The sequence below is a fragment of the Tenrec ecaudatus genome, chromosome 1 (assembly GCF_050624435.1).
Source record: "Tenrec ecaudatus isolate mTenEca1 chromosome 1, mTenEca1.hap1, whole genome shotgun sequence".
Lineage (NCBI taxonomy): Eukaryota > Metazoa > Chordata > Mammalia > Afrosoricida > Tenrecidae > Tenrec > Tenrec ecaudatus.
Window position 1 is genome coordinate 165329325 of NC_134530.1, and position 23859 is coordinate 165353183.

Genomic DNA, 23859 nt, shown 5'->3' on the forward strand with positions numbered 1-23859 from the left:
ATCCATGTGCATTCTTACATGCATTAAAAACATGGGGGGGGGGGTCCCAAGAGCTACAAGAGGAGCCCTGGTGGCGTAGTGCTTACATGCTGGGCTGCAGTCTGACAGGCCAGGGAGTCTGTAACTACCAGCCATGCTGCTAGAGAGAGACAGAGTGTTCTATTCCCATCAAGCTACAGTCTTGGAAACATTTCTCTCTGTCCTACATGGTCATTATGAGTCAGCATTGAGTAGGTGGCAGTGAGTTTTATGGCTTTTGTTTTTGAAGAGCTACAACATTCAGGATGCATTGACTAGAAATGAAAGTTCAATTATATGTAAAGATTTATTTTAATGTTGTTGTTTGGTGTCATTGAGTTGGTTCTGGCTCAGAGCAGTCCCATGTTATAACAATGAAAATCACACTGCCCAGTTCTGTGCCAACCTTAAATTGTTCCTATGTTTGAGTACATTATTGTAGTCCACGTCAATACATCTCCTTGAAGATCCTCTGTTTTTGTGCTCCTTGTCTGTACCAAGCATGGTATCCTTGTACACAGAGCAGTGCCTCCCGAATTGGGCGACCCCTGTAAAAGGGTCGGTTGACCTGCTGCTTTAGAGATATTTTACAGCAAACGTGACCAGAACAACTTAAGTCATTTGATTTGACTGCTGCTTTCATATGCATTGTTGTGGGCCTAAGTAAAATAAAATCTTTGAGAGCTTCAATCTTTTCCTCCATTTATCATGTTGCTTATTGATCTATTAGGAGGATTTTTGTTTTCTTTATATTGAAGTGTAATTTATATACTGAAGGCTGTAGTCTCTGACCCTCATAAGTTAAGTGCATAATGCAGGTTGTTAATGAGTCTTCCTGAATCTTCTACATATAGTACAGCTTCTTGGATATTTGCTCAGTGTGCAGACTGAATAAGTACAGTCAAAGAAGCACCTGTCCTGATTTAAACTACAGAGTAAGCCCTTCGTTCTGATAAAATGATGGCTTTCTGTTCTATATAAAGGTTTTAAATGAACATAATTAAGTGTCCTGGAATTCCCAATTTGTCATGATTCACACAAATTCCTTTGCATTGTCAATAAAACACATGAAAACATCTTTCTGGTATCCTCTGCTTTCAGCCAAGATACATCTGACATTAGTAGTACTCTTTATTCCACTTCCTCTTCATAATCTAGCTTTTCTTTCTAGGTTTTTATTTCTGGCAGTTCCTTGCTCCAACTGTATTTGAATTATCTTCAGCAAAATCTTACATGCATATGATAAGTGTAATTTATTGTTTTCTAACTTTCACATTCCAGTTACCGTTCTTTGGAATAGACTCAAATACGGATCTTTCCCAGTTGATTAACCAGGTACCTGAATTGGATTCATTTGGGTAAATATCTCAATTCGTATTCTGTGAACTCCTGGAATCTTGTTTTCTCCTTAAAATATTCAGTCTTGCAAATCTATGGGGGGCAGTTCTGGGCTCTTCTATAGGGTCATTATGAATCAAAACGGATTGATGGCAATCAGCTTGGCTTTAGATGACCTTTTAGTCCTATCAGACTCCTAGTGTGTGTGGCTCTCCTCCTGGAAGAATTTACAATTTGTTTTCTTATTTGGATATTTTCCCACCTTTAGGCAAATAGTTCTCAAAGTCTGCTCTAGTGATTCGAAAGGTCCACTGAGATCAAAATTTCTATAATATTAAGAGATGCCTTTTCATTATATTGATGTTTTTGCTAATGATGCAACAGCAAGGTGGCTAAAACAACTACACATTAGCAAGAATCCACAGCAATGGCACACAGTAACCAAGGCATTCTTTCTTTTTACCACATAGTCACAGTCAAAATGTCATTATCATTGTAAAATGTCTGAAGGAGTAAAAAAAATATGACCCACCTATCAAGATTTAAAAAAATGTATGTGCTGCAATGAAAACCGTATGAAACACTTGTGTTGCACACTGAAATTTGATGGTCCTCTAAGAAAAAACACTTATGCAATCGAATGGTATTCTGTATTAGCAGCTTTCTTCATTGAACACCATTTTTACTTGAAAGAAGAGTTGACAAATCAGTTACACAGATTCTAATACAAAAAAAAATGAAGGAAGTGAGCTGGTCACATCAAAAACACTACAGATAAATTTGTTGCCAGTGATAAAATCTGAACTTCCATGTGATCAATAGAACTTCTGAAACCTTGTATACACTGTTGAACATGTCTCTGCTGCACCTATGAAACACACACCTCTCCTCTAGTTCTTTGATGCTTCCTCCCCTCCCACTATCATGACCCCAATTCTATCTTACAAGTCTGGCTAGACCAGAGCATGTACACGGGTACAGATAAGAGCTCAAAAGACAGGGAATCCAGGACAGAAAAACCTCTCAGGACCAAGAATGAGAGTAGTCAGACCAGGAGGGTAAGGGTAAGGTAGGGGGAGCAAGGGTGATCCAATTACTGTGATCGACATATAACTTCCTTCCAGGAGGACAGAAAACAGAGAAGTGGGTGAAGAAGTCAGCAGTGGGTGTAAAACATGAAAAGAATAATTTATAAAGGATTCACTATGGAGGCAGGGTGGGAGAGGGTAAAATGAGCTGATACCAAGAACTCAAGTAGGAAGAAAATGTTTTGAAAGCGAAGATGGTAACATATGTACAAATGTGCTTGACACAATGGATGGGATGTATGGATGATGATAAGAGTCATAAAACTATACATGGGTATAAAAGAATCATTTAAACTGAAAAGAAATCAAGGAATTTTTAAAAATATTTTATTAGGGACTCATACAACTCTATCACCATCCATACATATACATACATCAATTGTATAAAGCACATCCATACATTCCCTGCCCCAATCATTCGCTCTCCACTTAAGCCCTTTGCATCAGGTCCTGCTTGCCCTATCCGGAGTCTCCCTTCCCCCACCTTCTCTGCCGTCCCTCTCCCAGGGAGGAGGTCACATGTGGATCCTTGTAATCAGTTCCCCCTTTCCAACCCACTCACCCTCCACTCTCCCAGCATCGCCCCTCACACCCTTGGTCCTGAAGGTATCATCCTGATGATGCCTGGTAACTGATCCCTTCGGGACCACTCGATCACACAGGCTGGTGTGTTCTTCCATGTGGGCTTTGTGGCTTCTGAGCTAGATGGCCGCTTGTTGATCTTCAAGCCTTTAAGACCCCAGTCACTATCTCTTTTGATAGCCGGGCACCATCAGCTTTCTTCACCACATTTACTTGTTCACCCACTTTGGCTCCAGCCGTTGTGTCGGGAGAGTGAGCATCATAGAGTTCCAATTTAATAAAAGAAAGTATTCATGCATTGAGGGAGTGTGAAATCAAGGAATTTTAATGTAATTAAAACTGCTTTTGTTTTAGACTTTACATTACAATTACCTTTAAAACATTTTTTATTAAGAGATTTTATAACAACTTATAACATCAGTTGCATCAAGCATATTTGTACATATGTTGTCATCATTATTTTCTAAACATTTACTTTCTATTGAGCTGTTAGTATCAGCACCGCTTTTTTCCATCCCTCCCTAACCTACAATTACCTTTCAAGGAACGAGCATTTCTGTATTTATGGTACTGTTGTTTCCATCATTAAGGCCACACTGTCCAACTACTATTCTTTCTTCTTTCCAACCTTTGCATTCCAATTGCTGATAATTATCAATGCATCTTATTTGCAGGTTTGCTCAATGTCCTTGTGAACAAGTGAACTCTAACCTACTGACTATAGCCCCAGATTCTTAGATAACTCTTCAGGTAACATAATTGCCTGATTACGTAACTCTTAGTTATATTAACATCTTAAAGACACAGTTGTTATTTCTGCGCAAAAGATATATTTAATTCCTAACCCTACACGTTTGACTGTGATCTTGTTTGGAAATCATCTTAGAAAGCCGAATTCAAACTAGAGTAAGATGGATCCTAATCCTGCAATGAACAGTGTCCTTTACAAAAAGGAGAAGCGCCTCAGACAGAAAGAGTCCTCAGAACTCTCAGAAGGAATCAATACACAGATTGATTTTGGACATCCACCTTCTAGAACTGCGAAGGAATGAACTTCTGTTGCTATAAGCCACTGCAGCCTAGAAAACAAAGATTTAAACTAACACTGAAAATAAAAATATGAAAGATGTAATTTTTGAAAAGCAAGAACTTAAAAGTCTATCAGTGGAGAAAGAAATTTTGGTTTACCCCCACCCCCCACATTGAGATAGTATGTATTTATTAATAGTATTAGGTATATATGTTCTACAATCTGCAGCTATTATACATGATGTAGGTTAGGAAAGGGTATAGGAGAAATTTCTATGATGTTGATAAAAAGTGTTCTACCCTTGAGAATAATTTGGGTTACACAGGTGATACATATTTGAGAAAAAAATGCACCTTCAAGATTTGCACATTTTACTAATGTGCTAACCTGACAAGCTGTGCCCAAAATAGTTTATGCTGAGCTCTACAATAACAAATTAAAACTAAAGCTTCCATTTTATGCAAAAGCCGAGCTTTCCCAGAAGCAGCTATGTAAGTTGATAATTAACTCTCTATGAAATGGAAATCAGTTATTCAGGACTGTTTGCCATTATCAAAGACTTCCTGCCTGTTTGTCCTTAGGAACTCTCATCCAATTTTTGGACCAAATTCTCTTGGTTAATGAACTGTGGGGAAAAAAAACCCCTTATGACCTTATGAGTTCATACAATAGTATAAAATTTTTGAGTTTTAACAGATGTAATATTTCCACAAAAGTAAAACCCACAAGTAAATATTGAGCTCTTGTTTATAATAAGTGTCCTACAATTTCTTTGTGGTTGTTCAGGGTCATGAAGCAGGTTCCGGCTCAGGGCAGCCCTGTGTACAATGGAAGAAACAACTACTAGATCTTGCCTCATCCTCACAACCACTTCTACGCTTGAGCACACGGTTGCTACCACTGTATATTTCCATCTTGAAGGCCGCCTTCTACTTTATCAAGTCACGATGTCCTTCAGCAGAGAGGGATTCCTCTTGATAATATATCAAAGTAAGGGGATGAAGTCTCACCACTAGGGTTTTTAAGGAGTATTCTGGCTGTACTTCTTCCAAGATAGATTTGTCCAGTGTTCTGGCAGTTCATGGTATTGTTAATAATCTCTTTGCCATCACCATCATTTAAGGCATCAATTCTTCTTCAGTCTTTGCTCTTCATAAGCTTTCACATGCCTTTGAGGTGGCTGAACTACCATGGCTTTGGGTCTGGTGCACCTAAGTCTTCATAATGGCAAGTCTGCCTTTTTATACTTTCAAGAGGGCTTTTACAGCAGATGTGCCCAACATAATATATATTTTGATTTTTGTGACTGCTACTAAAATATTTGAAGGGAAATATAAATTGATGCCTACAAATTGGAGCACATTAAAAAAAAGTTTAAGAGCTGGTCAGACACAACATATATGATAAATCAAGTAATGTCAATTTTAGAATCTATGTGGTGGGATATTGGTTGCACATTATTTTGGTTCCCTGTAAGTTGAAATGCTTTATAATAAAGGGTCAGAGGGAAATGCATAGAAAGAAGTTTTAAAGGGTATACACTAAACTATTATACCTCTGGGAAGAAGCTTTACCTTTTAATTTATACTTTCTCTACATTTTTTACTTAAAACAAAACAAAACACCAACAATGAGTAGGTACGCATTGTTTTCCATAACAATCAAAATACGATTTCTGAAAAAATCAAGACTGGTTATCAAAATACAGGACAGGAACCCCACCAAAAATGATTGTTAGTTCCTGTGCTAAACACCCATGATGTTTTCTCTATAAAAGAAGGTGCAAAGACGTGAAGGGGTAAATTGCAAACTCTAAGTTAAAAAATAAAACCTTTTCCTTATCCTAGGAAAAAAGCACCCACATCCATTTCAATTAGCCTCAAAATTATGATTCTCCCCACAAGCTTACATCTCGGGTTTTCTTAGCAACAAGATTCCACTGCTATTTCAATCGCCCTCCTGGCATATTTGTATTTATCCTCTCTGTGTGTCTAATCCACATAATGAGAAGTGGGGGGAAAAGAATGATAGGTCAAACATTTACGAAAGTAGAGCCAATTCTAAGAAGGGAGACCCACACCTAAAGACATAACTTTGATCAAGTCAGCTGGAGATTTTGTCCCAGGAAACCTATTCAGGAGCTCCTCATTTGGAAAGGAAATATTTTCTTAAGTAACACCCTATTATATAAAAAAGAAGAAAAATATCACTTTCTGTCCATCTTAGAGTTAGACGAAATCTTCTGTGAATTTTTTTTATCGTTGTGGCAGTAAGTCTTGTGCTAGTCCTGTCACTGATCACTGAAGGATAAAAAAATATCCTTCCGTTTCCTCCTTTAAATTCATGGGCAACCAAATCATTTTAATGAAGGGACTATCGTAGCTCTAAACTTCTGTTGACCTTGAAATATATAAAAGGGATGTTCATGCTGATTTTCTTTACGAATATTAATGAAAGAGAATGAGCTGGAGGATTTGGAAGAGAAAATCTCCACATAAACACTCCACTGTTAATCAGGTAGTTAGTTAGGCAAAAGAGAAAATCAAAGAGAAGTCTTTAATAAAAAGAGCTCAGAGGGGTAACAAAGGCTTCGTCTAGTTTCTCTTTCCAGAACACAACAATCACTTGGTTTCTTTCCAAGATGATAATGACTGGCTACTCATTAAAGGGTTGTAAGTTATTTGACCTGACTACTGGATTATGGTCTCGCTGTACAAGTAGAGAAGATTTACTAATTTCCCTGTTGTTATTCCATCTAAGTGGCTAGGAAAAGCTTGTCGTGGCAGTATTCCCCTTTGAGAGACATGTGTGTGCCATCAACTGGGTTATGAACAATGACCAAGCCATCAACATTTAACTCTGTACAAATTTTACTAAGCATACCACTGAGAATTGAAGTTTGTGAGTTTCTCAGCCTAAAGAAAAATAGGTGAGATAAAAAAATATAGGGAAATTGTGGCTTCTCAACCCATTGGAAGAATGTAAGCTCTATCTACAAAGGCACGGACTTTCATCTTGTAGTAGAGCCTAAATTCTAAGTACTTGATTTGCTGACGTTTTCAGTTTACAGCAGAACCGAACTCCATTTTGAGTCTTGGTATAAATTCAGCCTCCACTTTGAACTTGCAATGTAAAAAGTTTAGCCCTCAAGAAGAGGGCTCTCCTAAGCAGCCCAGGTAAGAGGCCGTCTCATCCTCAGTAACTTCCCTGGGCATGCCCTTAATGGGAACTGAAGACCCAGGGCATAAGGACATGAGTCACAAATGAACCAAGGTGGTTGGAAGGTCCCTCCCAATCATGTCCATTTGCTGCTTCCATAGTTAAGTTTTTTTTTATAGTTGCTGGTTAGAGAGACTGGGGCAAGGAGAAAAGGGAACAATGGAATCATAGCACACAGGGAGGTAAAGGGCAGAAAAGAGACATTTCCTTTATCAGAAGTTTTCAAAAGGGAAGGGCTTCCAATTATGGAGGGGAAGTTAGTCAGAGGGCACGTATGAAATACTTGCACAAACATGCACAACCCCCCCCCCCCCACAAATGACTAAATTGACCCTTGGCTTCTGGCCAGATGACGAAAGCATAGTAGGAGAATTTTGTATGCACACACAACACTATGAACAGCTGGCAAATAGCAGTAGGTCTGCCATCAGCAGTATAAAAAACATTTCTATCTAGCAGCTAGTCTCAGACTAGCTGAAGTGCTCGTCCACATGATCCATGCTGGAAGTTAACACTTAAATAAACAAACTCATTCTGTTTGAACATTTTTTTCCTATCTCTCAGTTGAATATTTTCTTGTCAGCAACACAAAAACTGAGAGGGAGGGGTGAAGTCTCCAGTCCCTCTGGTAACACAGTGATGAGTTGAGCAGCTGCCCATGAGCTCTCCGGTGTCATTTATCTTATTCTATAGTTAATCATGTGGCTGTGAATCCTTTGGAAACCATTATGGCCTCATGTGGATGGCTTCCCTCATACTGATGATTTTTCTTTTTGTCCAGTGTAAGACTTAAATAAAGGAGTCTCTATAATTTAATTTGAAGTCTTTTTCCCCCTAGAAAAGTTGAATTTGTTTACTGATGTTGAGTGACTGAATAAACAGATATTCCATGGTATAAGCTTCAACATACCTCACTAATTGCTCCTTCTCAACCTATTTAAACAGTATCTTTTTCCCTCATTGTTTCCTGAATTTTACTCTGTGTACAATTTCTTAACTAATATTTGGCTCCATGTTTCCATTTTAAGGTGTCATTCCTCCCATGCAAAACCGAGTTTTCTCTAGATGGGAGTATTTCTGCCCTTATTTAAATAATAACCACTTTCAGCTCGGATTAGTAGACCTGCTCTGTCCACTAAGGTAGTTAATGTAGCTAAATTTACCAGTATTTTCCTACTGAGTTTATGCAATTTGCGTTCATCTCTATGAAAATGTAAAAACAAAAATTGCCTATATTTTCTTCTAAAAGTTAAAAAAATTTTTTTCCAGGAAAGTGTTATTCACATAGTAAGTTATTTCAATGGACTGTTTCCATGCATCTTTGATTTTCATTATTTTTCTTTCCTCCAGAGAGGGAGGGACCAATAGTTACACTTCAATGGCTACTCAAAACCTCATAAGGCTCCGGTTGCCACTCATTAAGTAAGATGTAGAGCACTATCTTTGTAGGTTATGTTATGCAATTTACATTGGTGTCCCCTAAGAATAAGGTCTTATCCCAAAGGTCCAATGACTCATCCCCCCTTCAAGGTGTTTGGTTATGTCTTTAGAAGTTGTTTTAACTTTTCTCTTTGAATATACCACCTCACTCATAGATAGAGTTGCAGTCAAGGGAAAAAAATTCAGATATACACCTCCATCAACTCTACATAGTTGTGGTATGATTCCATTCTCCCTCCCATATCTGTTTAGCTGGTATGTCTGTTAAAGCATCAACTTACTTTATTGATCACGACTATTGCAGGAATGTATTTACCAGTACTTGCTTCTATTGCCTTTAATTCCTGCAAACACCCCAATTTCTTGCTGTTATTCCATCCTTTTTTGCTGACCTCCCTCTTACTGTATGTTGTTTTCCCTTCATCCAATTTAACAATTATCTACCCTTTAGCCACCGACTTTCCCTTTCCTTGTTTACCTCTCAACCCCTGGTGAACAACAAAGAATTTCTCCTATGGTGTGAAAACCATTTCTTGACTTTTTCCCCCCAATAATTTTATTGGGAACTCACAACTCTTATCACAACTCTTATCACAATCCATGCATACACTGTGTCAAGCACATTTGTACATTTGTTGCCATCATCATTTTCTAACCCTTCATTTCTACTTCAGACCTTGGTATCAGGCTCCTCATTTTCCCCCTTCCTCCCTGTTCCCTGATTTCCCTCATGAACCCATGATAATTTATAAATTATTATTTTGTCATATCTTAAACTGTCCAGTGTCTCCTTTCACCCACTTTTCTGTTGTCCATCCCCAGGAATTTTTTTTTTACTTTTTACAGTAGTCTCCTGTAATAGTTGTCATTTTGTGATTAAAAAAAAAAATCAACATTTTATTGGGGGCTCGTACAACTCTTATCACAATTCATACATACATCAATTGTGTCAAGCACATTTGTACATTTGTTGCCCTCATCATTCTCAAAACATTTGCTTTCTACTTGAGCCCTTGGTATCAGCTCCACATTTTCTTTCCTCCCTCACGAACCTTTGGTAATTTATAAATTATTATTATTATTATTTTGTCATGTCTTACACTGTCAGGTGTCTCCCTTCACCCACTTTTCTGTTGTCCATCGCCCAAGGAAGAGGTTATATGTAGATCCTTGTAATTGGTTCCCCCTTTCTACCCCACCTTCCCTCCTCCCTCCAGGTATCACCACTCTCAGCACTGGTCCTGAAGGGATTATCTGTCCTGAATTCCCTGTGTTTCCACTTCCTATCTGTACTCGTGTCTGGTCTAACCAGATTTGTAAGGTAGAATTGTGATACTGGGGGAAGGAAGCATTAAAGAACTAGAGGAAAGTTGTATGTTTCATGATTGCTCCCTGTGACCCTTCTGTAAGGGGATGTCCAATTGCCTACAGATGGGCTTTGGGTTCCCAATCTACACTCCCCTCATTCACAATGATATGATTTTTTGTTCTTTGATGCCTGATCCCTTCGACATCTAGTGATCACACAGGTCGGTGTGCTTCTTCCATGTGGGCTTTGTTGCTTCTGAGCTAGATGGCCACTTGCTTATCATTCAAGCCTTTAAGACCCCAGACGCTATTCTCTTTTGATAGCCGGGCACCATCAGCTTTCTTCACCACATTTGCTTATGCACCCATTTGTCTTCAGTGATCATGTTGGGAAGGTGAGCACCATGGAATGCCAGTTTAATAGAACAAGATGTTCTTGTATTGAGTTTGTGGTTAATTTTACCTAGCATAATGCCCTCCAGGATCACCCATATTGTGAGAACTTTTGCAGATATATGATTCAATATTCTTAATATTGCATAATAATCCACTGTGTGTATGAACCATAGTTTGTTTTCCAGCCTTCCACTGATAGGGATTTAGATTGTTTCCATCTCTGTTATTATGAATGCTGGTGCAATGAACTTGGGCTTGTATAAATGTGTGTCTTGGGTTATATGGGATTTCTATAACCCACGTTTTTGAGGGAGCACCACAATAGTTATAATATTTTCATGCCACCAGGAGCATATGAGAGTTCTACTCTCTCTACACTTTTGAAAGCACATATTGTTTTCTGTGTTTCTAAACTTTGCTGTTACTGCTGAGGGCAAGATAATTCATCTTAGTTCATCTTTCTAATGGCTCATGATACCAAGTATGGCTGCATACATTTGAGGTCGACTGTATTTTCTATGCGAGCCACTCGCGTGAATGTGTGGTATGTGCTCATGGGTTCAGTTAGTCATTTATATTTTCTTTGGTGAAGTCTCTTCAACATTTTCATCTCATTTTAAACTGGGTTTTTGTCTTACTTCAAATGGCTTTCTAGGATTGCTTTACTTATTATGAATACAAGTTCTTTGCCAGGTATGTTTGTGAATATTCTCTCCAGTTTGTGTCTTGCCTAATAATTTTGTAAAGAGACCTTTCGAGAGGCACTAAGTATTAAATTCTGTTGAACTACACTTTTTCAAAAATTTCCTTTCATGTTTATCACGATTCCTGATCTAACACATTTTAGTTGACATTTCTTCTGTTTTTTTCTAAAGGCTTTATAGTTTTCACTTTTATGTTTAGGTCTATGAGCCATACATGTCAAATCAACTGTGTGTTTGGTATGGTTCTAAGTTTAAAAAAATTTTTTTTAATAGACCTCCAAATTGTTATGGCACAATTTACTGACAGGATATTTTGAATTACCGTGGCATCTTTGTTAATAAAATTAATATAAAAGCTTGAGTGTATTTCTGGGTCCTTAATTCTATTCCACAGATCTAGTCTCATGTCAGAACTTTTTATTGTGATTAGGCGGGGGTTTACATTTCAAATAATCATTTCTATATTCAACAACATAAACTACTTGTGAAACCGTCTAATAGCTTGGCTCACTCACCTTTGACTTCTCTTCTCCCTTATGCAAAATACTATCTTTACTTGACCTACTTAAATCATTGCTCTCTAACCCATTGCGTCCCCTTTCTGCTCTCCCTCCCCAGTCCTGGCAACCATCAAAGACTGTTTCTTTTGGCATAAAACACCATGGTTTTGATTCAACTGCTTCATACAAATTTTTGAAGTCAAGTGGTGAATCTTCTGACTTTTCATTTATTTTTTGAAAGGTAGTTTTAAGTATTTTAGGATTTTGAATGTCATATACTTTTGAAAGTATAAATGTGTTCCTGGAAGCATATGGTAGGATATCAATTTCTTGGTAGTATCCCACGTGGGAATCAAGATATCAATTTTTACAGAATATTATGTGGGTATTATGATTTGGATTATATAGAATATAGTAATAGAGGCTTCAAATCCCTGCACATGAAATAATTCTCCATTTATTGAGGTCTTTATTTCAATTAAGGACCCCAGGTGTTTAGAAGGTAGCATTGGGCTGATATCCGCAAGGTCAGCAGCACAAAAGCACCAGCTGCTCCATGGAGCAAAGACTGGGCTTTCTACTCTTGTAAAGAGTTACAGTCTCAGAAACTCCGAGAGGTAATTCCATTCTGCTCTGAAGGGTTGCTATGAATTAGCATCAACTCAATGGCAGTGAGTTGGTTTTAATGTCTCTGAACAATGTTTAAATTTTTTTTTAAATTTTAACAATTTATTGGGGCTCATACAATTCTTTTCACAGTTCATATATATACATACATCAATTGTATAAAGCACATCTGTACAGTCTTTGCCCTAATCATTTTTTTCTCTTTTCTTCTTTTACATTTTATTAGGGACTCATACAACTCTTACCACAATCCATACATATACATACATCAATTGTATAAAGCACATCCATACATTCCCTGCCCCAATCATTCTCAAGGCATTTGCTCTCCACTTAAGCCCCTTGCATCAGGTCCTCTTTCTTTTCCCCTCCTCCCTCCCCATTCCCCCCTCCCTCATATGCCCTTGGTAATTTATACATCGTTGTTTTGTCATATCTTGCCCTATCCGGAGTCTCCCTTCCCCCCTTCTCTGCTGTCCCTCTCCCAGGGAAGAGGTCACATGTGGATCCTTGTAATCAGTTCCCCCTTTCCAACCCACTCACCCTCCACTCTCCCAGCATCGTCCCTCACACCCTTGGTCCTGAAGGTATCATCCACCCTGGATTCCCTGTACCTCCAACCCTCATATGCACCAGTGTACAGCCTCTGTCCTATCCAGCCCTGCAAGGTACAATGTTTAAATTTTCAGTGTATAATTTATGCCTATTTTTGGGAAAATCTAAACTTAAATTTTATTTTCATTTTCCGGTTGTTTGCTTTAAATTTCAAATACCAATTTAATTCAAGTAACTTTATGACTAGTTCTTGTAGTTTCTGCCTTAATGCACTAACTAGAATATTCAGGACAATGATTAATAAGAGTAATGATGGAGGACATTAGATGTATTAGTTCCGTGGAAATGTTTAACAAATTATTATAAAAAAGAGACCAAAGAGGATCCTGAGTTTGCTGTAGGGATCTACTTCTATGAAAAAAGTGACCGCCTTAGGGTTCAACATCTAAGCCCGGGCATGTGACTCACTTCTGACCAATGGGATTTATGAGATGGACTGAAGGTTTCCCTCTCTTTAAAAACAGAGCCGGCCTCTTTCATGGGGTACTGTACTTCTAACATGAAGTCATGTTACCAGGAGCCTGTGAACAAAGATGACAGGCAGTGGTACGTGGGTCCCTGAACCATGGAGCAATCCTGTGACCGGACTGCTTATATGAGATAATAAACATCTTTTCTGGAAAAAAAAAAGAATTACAACAATAAAAAGGAGAAATATATACTGTGTAACCTTTCTTAAGGTCAGAAATCTCAAATTTAAGTTTCCAACAAGGTTATTTATATTTCCAAGGTCTAGAAGTCCCTTTATTTTCTCTAGCTTCTGGAAGCTCCAGGTAATTCTTTGCCTTCCCTCAACTTTTATAAAGGAATCTCAGTGAAATAGAATGATCTCATGTTAACTACATCTGCCACACTATTTAAAATGACACATTCATACACTTTGGAGGAGGACTTCAACATATCTCTTTCTGGGATGGAATTAAACCTATAATTTGCCTCTCATTCCATGATGCTCCCCTCCTCACATGATCGCGGAAGACGAAGTGGCTACATGAGTAAATGGGATGAAGAAAGCTGATGGTGCCTGGCTATCAAAAGATACAGCAGTTGGAGTCTTAAAGGCTTGACGATAAACAAGTGGCCATCTAGCTGAGAAGCAACAAAGCCCACATGTAACAAGCACACCAGCCTTTGAGATCACGAGGTGTCAAGGGGATCAGGTATCAGGCATCAAAGAATAAAAAAAAATCATATTATTGTGAATGAGAGGGAGTGTGGAGTAGAGATCCAAAGCCCATCTGTAGGCAACTGGACATCCCCTTACAGAAGGGTCACAGAGAGGAGACGAGCCAATCAGGGTGTAGTATAACACTGATGAAACATACAACTTTGCTCAAATTCTTTAATGCTTCCTCCCCCCACTATCCTGATCCCAATTCTACCTTACAAATATGTCTCAACCAGAGGATGTACACTGGTACAGATAAGAACTGGAAACACAGGGAATCTAAGACAGATAAACCCCTCAGGATCAATAATGAGAGTAGTAAAACCAAAAGGGGAAAAGGAAGGTGGGGGAAAAAGGGGGAACCCAACATAATAATCTACCGGTATATATAAACCCCTCCCTTGGGGATAGAAACAGAAAAGTGAGTAAAGGGAGACATTGGACAGTGTAAGACGTGACAAAATAATAATAATTTATAAATTATCAAGGGTTTGTGAGGGAGGGGGAAAATGAGAAGCTGATACCAAAGACTTTAGAATGAAAATATTTTTAGAATGATGATGGCAACAAATATTCAAATGTGCTTGACACAATGGACGAATGTATGAATTGTGATAAGAGTTGTACAAGGCCTTAATAAAAATATTTTAAAAACAAACAAAAAAAACCCCTTCTATTGGTAAAAAATGCACTATCTACAAAATGAAGTACAATAAAATGAAAACTACTTGCACATACAGCTAACCCACAGAAGTTTCAGATGGACGGAGGGGTAGACAGGAAAGTAGAAGCACAGAAGCATCTAAAAGAAATCTTAAGGGCCTGGCCCCAATCCCAACTACGTGGAAACATGCCCGTCCCCCAAGAAGAATTTATTTCAGAGGACAGCACTGAAGCTGCAGCTCCGGGAAAGGGACACATCTGATCAGAGCACACAGGAGAAAATGAAGGGGGAGGAAGAGAATGGAACACAGGCAGGCCCACCAACCTTGACAACGATATTCCCGCTAAGAGTAGCCAATCCACACAGAAGACCACACGGCCGGCCCCAGTATGAGACACGACATCCCTAACAGACCCATAGTACTACAGGGGAAAACACTGGAGACACAGTGTGAGAATTCCGCCCAATCTGATCCCACCACACCTAGGCAAAACACTAGAACAGCAAGGGAACAGAACAACGAAATCCCCAGGAAATTCCAAAAATAGACTTTGGGGCCAGGGTTTGGCGCCCCAACAGACTTGACTGGAAAACACTCCTAAAGGCCAACAGTCCTTGAACTAACTACAAGCTTTTCTTGTTTGTGTTTTACTGTCATTGGTTTGTTGTTTCGTTTTCTTTGGTTGCTTGGTTTTGCTCTCTTGTTCTTGTGCATGTTATTATCTCCGCAGGTCTGCCTAAATAAGATAGGCTGGATGTACAATCTGGAGAAGAAACAATGGGATGAACAATTCCGGGGGTACATGGGAGAGGGAAAGGTAGTGGTGTTAACAAATCCAGGGACAAGGGAACAACAAGTGATCCAAATCGGTGGTGAGGAGGGTGTAGGAGAACTGGTAGGGTGTGATCAAGGGTAATGTAACCAAGAGAAATTACTGAAACTCAAATGAAGACTGAGCATGATAGTGGGACAAGAGGAAAGTCAAAGGAAATAGAGGAAAGAACTAGGAGGCAAAGAGCATTTATAGAGGTCTAAATACAGGCATTTACATATGCAAATATATTTATATATGAGGATGGGGCAATAGATCTATATGCATATATTTATAGGTTTAGTATTAAGGTAGCAGATGGACATTGGGTCTCAACTCAAGTACTCCCTCAATGCAAGAACACTTTTTCTATTAAACTGGCATTCTATGATGCTGACCTTTCTGATGCATTTCCTGAAGACAAAGCGGTACATAAGCAAATGTGGTGATGCCTAGATATCAAAAGATATAGCGTCTGGGGTCTTAAAGGCTTGAAGGTAAACAAGCGGCCATCTAGCTCAGAAGCACAAAGCCCACATGGAAGAACACACCAGCCTGTGTGATCACGTAGTTCCGAAGGGATCAGTTATCAGGCATCAAAGAACAAAAATTCATATCATTGTGAATGAGGTGGGGAGTGCAGAGTGGAGACCCAAAGCCCATCTGTAGGCAATTGGACATCCCCTTTACAAAATGGTCTTGGTGAGGAGTCGAGCCAGTCAGGGTGCAATGTAGCAATGATGAAAAATACAACTTTCCTATAGTTATTAAATGCTTCCTCTCCTCCCCCCCGCCAACTATCATGATCCCAATTCTACCTTGCAAGTCTGACTAGACCAGAAGATGTACACTGGTACAGATAGGAACTGGAGACACAAGGAATCCAGGGCGGATGATCCATTCAGGACCAGTAGTGTGAGTGGTAATACTGGGAGGGTGGAAAGAGGGGGCGTTAAAAAGGGGGAACCAATTACAAGGATCTACACGTGACCTTCTCCCTGGGGGATCGAAAACAGAAAGGTGGGTGACATCGGACAGGGCAAGATATGACAAAATAATAATTTATAAATTATCCAGGGTTCATGAGGGATGGGGGAGCAGGGAGGGAGGGGAAAAATGAGGAGCCGATGCCAGGGGCTTAGGTGGAGAGCAAATGCTTTGAGAATAATGAGGGCAATGAATGTACAAATGTGCTTTACATCATTGATGTATGTATTGATTGTGATAAGAGTTGTATGAGCCCCTAATAAAACCAGTGGAAAAAAAAAGACAACTTAAAAAAAAAGTATGTGAGACAAAATCAAAAGAAAACATTGTAACACCAAAAGACTTTAGGGATTGTAAAGTAAAATTTGAGTTAAAAAATAATTTTTCTCTGTGTTGTGTGAGAATAGATTGGAGGCAAACAAGGATGGAAGTGGACACACATTTTAAAAGGCAGTCTGAGCAAAATCTACTGGTGGCATAAACTTTGGTGATGGCAATGAGTAGCAATGAATTTAATGAAAGGTATATATCAGGGATGGAAATTACAGACCTTGGACACAAAGTAGTTGAGATGGCAGAAGACTGGGAATAACCAAGATGATTTGCAGATACCTTTTATTATCTCATAAATTTAATAGAGGGTGCCAGAAGATAAACCTACTGCATTTGAGTCGATTCCAACTCAGCTATTACCTTAGGGCAGATTAGAACTACTACATAAGGTTTCCAAAACAAATCATTATGGAAGAAAACTGCCATAGCATCTCCTGTAGAAAGTTAGTGGGATCAAGAACCAACCTTTCAGTTAGCACCTGAATGGTTTAACCACTTCACTGCCAGGGATCCTTAGGAGATACTAACCAAGCTATGCAACATTTTCTTTGAAAACATTAAGATACATTTTTGTACTCTTTCAAGCAGATATATGATCAGGAAAAGCAGTGAAACTTTGTTTTATCATTACATATGCACAAATAATTAGCTAACTCATTTTGAACATGGAAAACATTTGAAAATAAACAGTTTTCTTAAATGACACAAAATTAAAAGTTACAGATACTTAGTATTTTAAAAAACTTGAACCCAAGTTGATGAATCTATAGGGACTGCAAGTAGAATAAGGGGTTGGGTGAGGATGGTAAAGTAGTGCTGGTGGGATTAAAAGGTGGCAATGTCAAGGAGTCCACATAGAAAATGAATGGAAACGGATTAAAGTAGCCATTGTATAATTCTACTTGATGTGATTGAAATATGGAATCATGTATGTATTAAATCCCAACTAATTATAAAAAAGTGAAAAGAAATGTCAATAACTAATATCCACACCAGTTTTTTCCTCCAGAGTTTTCTTTAGTGTGTATATTAAATCATTATGTACAAGCTTGACCTCAATGATGAGGCAGAAATATTAACAAGAAAAAAAAGGGAAACGAAATAATAAGAAAACAAAGATAATGTCAAACTAAAACCAAAGAAATACCACTATTGTTAGTAATTCACTACGGATACTGACTACTCACCAACATGGATGGGGGCTGGGAATAACCCATACTCGTGCTCTCCAGGAGTGTACTCCAGCTTCTCTTTTTTTAGCTGGATCAATCTGCTCTTTGGGCTGGAATCAAGAAAATAATGGGAAATAATGAGAGGCATTGAAATTTCTTTTTGTGGTCGAATATAGACAGATCCTGTCATCAAAATAATTACATTAACAGCAGCTTATATCTTAAATGTATACATTTAGAAGGAGTCTTAAAATTCTTTTTTGGGAGGATGTACCAAATACTTCATGAATTAAAACAAGCAAACATGCAAAAACACCTCAATTTCTGAAGTTACCTTTTGGAGTTAATTAATAAGAAATAGGCTCATTATCTTTTTCTACTAGTTTTCCTGAATGAACTCAAATTAAAATATGAACATAATGACTGTCATAATCGCTAGATCAAGAATTTAAAAAGTATTTCCACATATTATCTCTTATATCGATCTTGTGAAGCAGGTTTAAGAAAATATATTTGCTTTATTTAACAATCTGGAACTCTATGAAGTTCAGTGACCCCTTAATTTAAGAAACTGGCAAGAAGGTGATTTAAGATTGAAACTCTAGTGTCTTATTCAACTTTAAAAAAAATAATTTTATTGAGGCTTGTACAACTCTTATCACAATCTATCCATCCATCCATCCATTGTGTCAAGCACATTTGTACATTTGTTGCCATCATCATCCTCAAAACACTTTCTTTCTACTTGAGCCCTTGGTATCTTATCTAACTCTTATCAACTATATGCTGTTTTCTGTATCCCACAATATTCCTTATGTAAAATTAACCTCTTTCATTCACTTTATTAGTAGGTACAGTGTACAATCTAGCTGAGATTCTGCTTTTAATTCTGTGGGTACATACCTAGGAGTGAATTGCATGGTAATTCTATGCTCAATTATTTGAAAAGTGGTCCAATTTTTCCAGTTTTACCATTTTATAATCATCAGCAATGGATGAGTGTGCCACTTTAACCTGCTGCCATTAGGGTAAGCAGGCATAACAGATTGCAGTCAAAGAAGAAAATACTCTGCACAACTTTCTCCAAATTACATACTACACATACAAAATCCAAAATCATATGAGTAGAAATGAAAGCCTAGTATTTTACAATTACAAACAAAAGTATTTTATCGTTGATTTTGCAATGCAGAAGTCAAACATATGTGACGCTAATCATGTGAAGAAGTGTTTATCAAGTTCTTGGCCAAGTCTGATTCTGGTTCTGATTTAGAAAAGGGCATTGTTTCTCTGTTGATGATAGCAACATGAGAATCAATCTCTCTTAATCGTCTGGACAATTTAATTGCTGTGACGTGGCAATAGGAATATTTAGTTGTCTTTTTGCTTTTGCTTGTCTTGAAGATTCCATGATCTGGAATTTTCTGTAGTCATAAGTTCATGTGTAACTCATTACTAGCTCAACTCACTAAGGAGAATAATCCTTTTGTCTATTAGAATGAAGAACAGCCATACTGAGCTTCCATAAAGGACAGGAAGTTTTTGTTAACTGTTCTTACTTTTGACTTGTAGATAGAGTTATAAAACTGAAGGCACAAATTATATGTGTAATAAATGGAAAATGGCCTTTTAAAGAAGCTAATTAACATTTATAATTTTCACTTTCTACTTTACTCAGCATTTGTGACTAGTTTTCTCCCTTTTGAGGAAAAACTTTGGGAGATAAATTTCTTTTAGTAATTTGTTGCTAGGATTACTACAGTTAAATCTAAGCCAGACAGTCTCATCATAGATACTCATACATATGAGTACCTAATAAAAAATAAATTAGCTATTGTCCTTAATAATTAATTGCTACTATGTATACTTTGCCTATAAGACTAGTATTAAAAAAAAGGACTGGTAGTGCTATTAGGTAAACATTGGACTGCTAATTGCAAGGTTGGTGGTTCAAACCTATGATACCTCCATGGGTGAAAAACAAGGCTCTTTGCTCCTATAAGGATTTATAGCCTTAGAAACCTTACATAGGGTAATTATGAATCAGAATTGACTTTGATGGGAGTTTGGGTATTTTAAATATGGTCCATCTGTCTCTATACAAGTATGCTCTCAACACAAAAACACTTTGTTCTATTAACCTAGCATTCCAAGATGCTCACCTTCCCGACACAATTACTGAACACAAATATGTGCATAAGCAAATGTGGTGAAGAGAGCTGATGGTGCCCTGCTATCAAAAGATATAGCGTCTGGGGTCTTAAAGGTTTGAAGGTAAACAAGGGGCCATCTAGCTCAGAAGGAACAAAGCCCACATGGAAGAAGCACACCAGCCTGCGTGATCACAAGGTGTCGAAGCGATTAGATATCAGGCATCCAAGAATTAAAAATCTGATCACTGTGAATGAGAGGGATTGCAGAGTAAAGACCCAAAGCCCATCTGTAGGTAAATCTAGATTAGAATATATGGATGTTGTTCATTTTATCATTCTTCCAACTTCTCTGAAGGTTCAATTATTTTCTAAATATAACTTTGGGGGAAAATATAAAACTGTACAGAGTCAAGAAACATTATTGCCACTGTATATAAAATTAACTTTTTTAGGATTTAAGAAAAATGAATTAGATAATTTTTCTTTATTTTGAGGACAGTAAGTTTAAGTTTTTAAATGCTAACACATTTTATTTTTTATTTTTTTTAAATAAAAATTTTTTTAACACATTTTATTTTTATTGAGACAAAGTGAAAAAAGCACCCCAAACCCAATGCCATGTCGTCGATTCAGACGTACAAGTAACTGTGCAGGATTGTTGAGGCTGTCCCCATAGGGCTCCTGGTGGATGTGAGCCACTAAACTTGGGTTGGCAGCACAACACTTAACCCGGTCATGTGCCCAGAGCCCTTATAGTGAAAACAGACATTTAAAAGTACTGCATATGCTTGTGTATAAGCTGAGATTTTTCAGCACATTTTTAATGCAGCTTTGTGGTAAAATTAGGTTCCTTGGCTGATATTCAGGTAGACATGACTCAAGTATATACAGTATAAAAAGCATTTAACCCCCAAATTTCCAGTTTACAACACTATCCCTGTTACAATAGTAATGACGCCATTTTGAATCCCTATAAGACATAAATTAAATTCCAGGTTCTTTCACATACCGCATCTTCTTATCACCTCTGCATTCAATTATTTATATGTTGAGATTTATGATTGCCCATCAAGGGCTTGGGAATCTACAGTTTTAAAAAGATTTCAAGATAATTCTTATATTGTCATTGGGAAATACTGTATTCCATTGTCTCTACACTCACTGCCATTGAGTCAATGCTGACTCATTGATCCCCTGTGGGTTTCTGAGACTAACATTTGACAGGAGTAGAAAGTTCAGTATTTCTCCTTCGGAGTTGCTGCTGGTTTCAAACTGCAGATACCACCCGGGCTCCTGACTCATTATTTCAAAGGACCCTCCTCATTTAAAAGTCAGGTATCATTGCAACTAAATCTTCTTGAGGACAACGGCTTTGTCCTTATTTCTGAAGTATTTAGTGAAGTGCTTATAACAAAGTTAGTTAACTTTATAGTACAGAGTACTCATTAAATTAGCTTTTTAAAATTTATAGAGCAGACTTTTGTTTTATAAGTACTATTTTCTTTACAGGGAACAGTTAAGAACTGGCCAAAAACTTGAACCAGGATACAAGAAGCTTTTTGAAAGGATCTGTTTTGGATATTCCTTTAGGATAACATACGACTCTTCACCAACTCCTATGTATTAACAATGATGACAATGGCTTTTGAGGTGTCACAATTCAGCCAAATTAAAGATTAGAGCAGTGGTTCTCAGCCTTCCTGATGCCGCCACCATTTAATAAATACCGTTCCTCATGTTGTGGTGACACCCCAAACACAAAACTATTTTCGTTGCTACTTCATAACTGTAATTTTGCTACTCTTATGAATTGGGCGACCCCTGTGACAGGCTTATTTCACCCCCAAAGGGGTCACAACCCACAGTTTAGAACCGCTGGATTCGAAGAATGTCTACCAATATTATATTTTAAACTGAGGTCATGGCTTGTCCCAAAAAACTGATATATTTTTAATAATATCTATATTAAACTTTGTATTACAACTTATACATATCAGTCTCAGATTAATGAGCAGACAAGTAAAAAACAGTTCAGTGCTGGTGAGGCCACTTTAATCTCACTAGAGAGGGCTATAGCAACATAGCTACTACTATCTCATGACAACTACTGCAAACATGTTTTCCTACACCATAAAAATAGACATAGCTAACTTTCTTTAAAAATCAAAAGAACCTAATTAGGATGATGGGATCTCTCCCCATTCTCCCCAAGTCCAAGGTGGCAGACCAAGCATTCATAATGATGAAGTCATGAGGAGTCAAACCAAAGAAACTTCCTAAGTCAAGTCGGTTAATACAAAAACAACCAACTTCTGGATGTGGCAGCTAGTAGCCACTATCATTATTAAAACTGATTTTTTAAGTTTTTCTGTAGAAAAATATAATAGGTAGGAAGCACCTGCAGCTTCAACATGGTGAATGACTGTTGAGAAAAGGTGTGAAAGAGGAGGAGTTAAGAATTGCTTTGAGGCCTTATATATGTCAGACATTTTGACTATAAAAGTTCATGGAAAAATGAAACTGAAAGATAGTGAAATTTTCCTATAAACTTTGTGAAGTCCTCAGGCATTCAGCTCATTTGGGTAGCAGCAGAGGATAGCAGACTAGAATTTACACTTCAAAACAAGCCTTGGAGGGACGCCAGCTAGATGACTGTGTAAGCAGCTCCACATTATCCTCCACAAAAATCTTAAGTCAACAAAGCAGACACCAGCAGAATTAACTTGTGACCATCATAAATCTACAGACCAGTCAAAAGTTTACAACATCTTAGTGAATAAGGAATCAAGAAAAGGGTGACTAAAAGTGATAGAACAGCTGTTTTCCTAATTGTTTAATCTCCCCTCTCACTAAGCAAATAGAAAGAATGTGACTACTTCCTAACTCATTCTGGGACCAACAGTATCTCAAGAAAATTACATACCAACATCTCTGAATAACATAGGTGCAAAAATTCTCAGCAAATTGAATCCATAAGTAAAAAATAATAAAATAAAATGTGTACACATGACGAAAATCTAAGCTGTTCTGTTTTAAAATTTTAACTTAGGTTATATTTACATAACTGAAATAACAAAAATAAACAGAATTTTAAACCTGGTTTTCCTAAAAGATGAGTGGTGTTGACTTGAGCAAGCCACTTAACCATTTCTTAGCTTCAGTGTTCTCAGTTATGAAATGAAGGAGTAAGTCAGGAAGGGTTATTAATTCAGGCCATTGCTAGCTATAACATTTTGATACTCCAACTTTGTTCTTAGGCAAACATACTGAAGGAAGGACTCTTTTGAGAATCTCTCACAGGCAATCTGTTGTCACTTTAATCCCCAAAGGAATTTGATGGTCCCTGTGATCAGAAAAATTTTATCAAGAGGATTCTAAATGAGACAGAACAAAAAAAAAAAGTACACTAGATAACACAATAAAAAGTGGGTAAAGAAAAACCCTGATTGAAACCAAAGTTTTTAAGGTAACAATTCATATACTTTGATTTTCTCTATGATATACCATATATACTCGAATATAAGCCAACCCGAGTATAAGCCGAGGTACCTAATTATTAGCTGGGAAACCTGAAAAAGCGATTGACTCATCAAGTATAGGCCTAGGGTGGGAAATACAGGATGTGAATTAACACAGAGACCAGAGGGGAGAGATGGAGCCCAGTCACAGACACTTCCTTACCAGTTCAGCTGCCAGGCATAAGTG

At 37.7% G+C, this 23859-nt stretch overlaps 1 protein-coding gene across 6 annotated transcripts in view; it reads right to left on the minus strand.

Moving 5' to 3' along the window:
- Nucleotides 1-23859, minus strand: part of ASH1L (ASH1 like histone lysine methyltransferase) — a 224459-nt gene that overhangs the window by 57948 nt on the left and 142652 nt on the right. For all 6 annotated transcript variants that reach the window (XM_075562771.1, XM_075562808.1, XM_075562762.1 and 3 more), the window contains one exon: nucleotides 18017-18111. In XM_075562771.1, the coding sequence (XP_075418886.1) occupies nucleotides 18017-18111 (95 nt within the window). The remainder of the gene's footprint in view (nucleotides 1-18016; nucleotides 18112-23859) is intronic.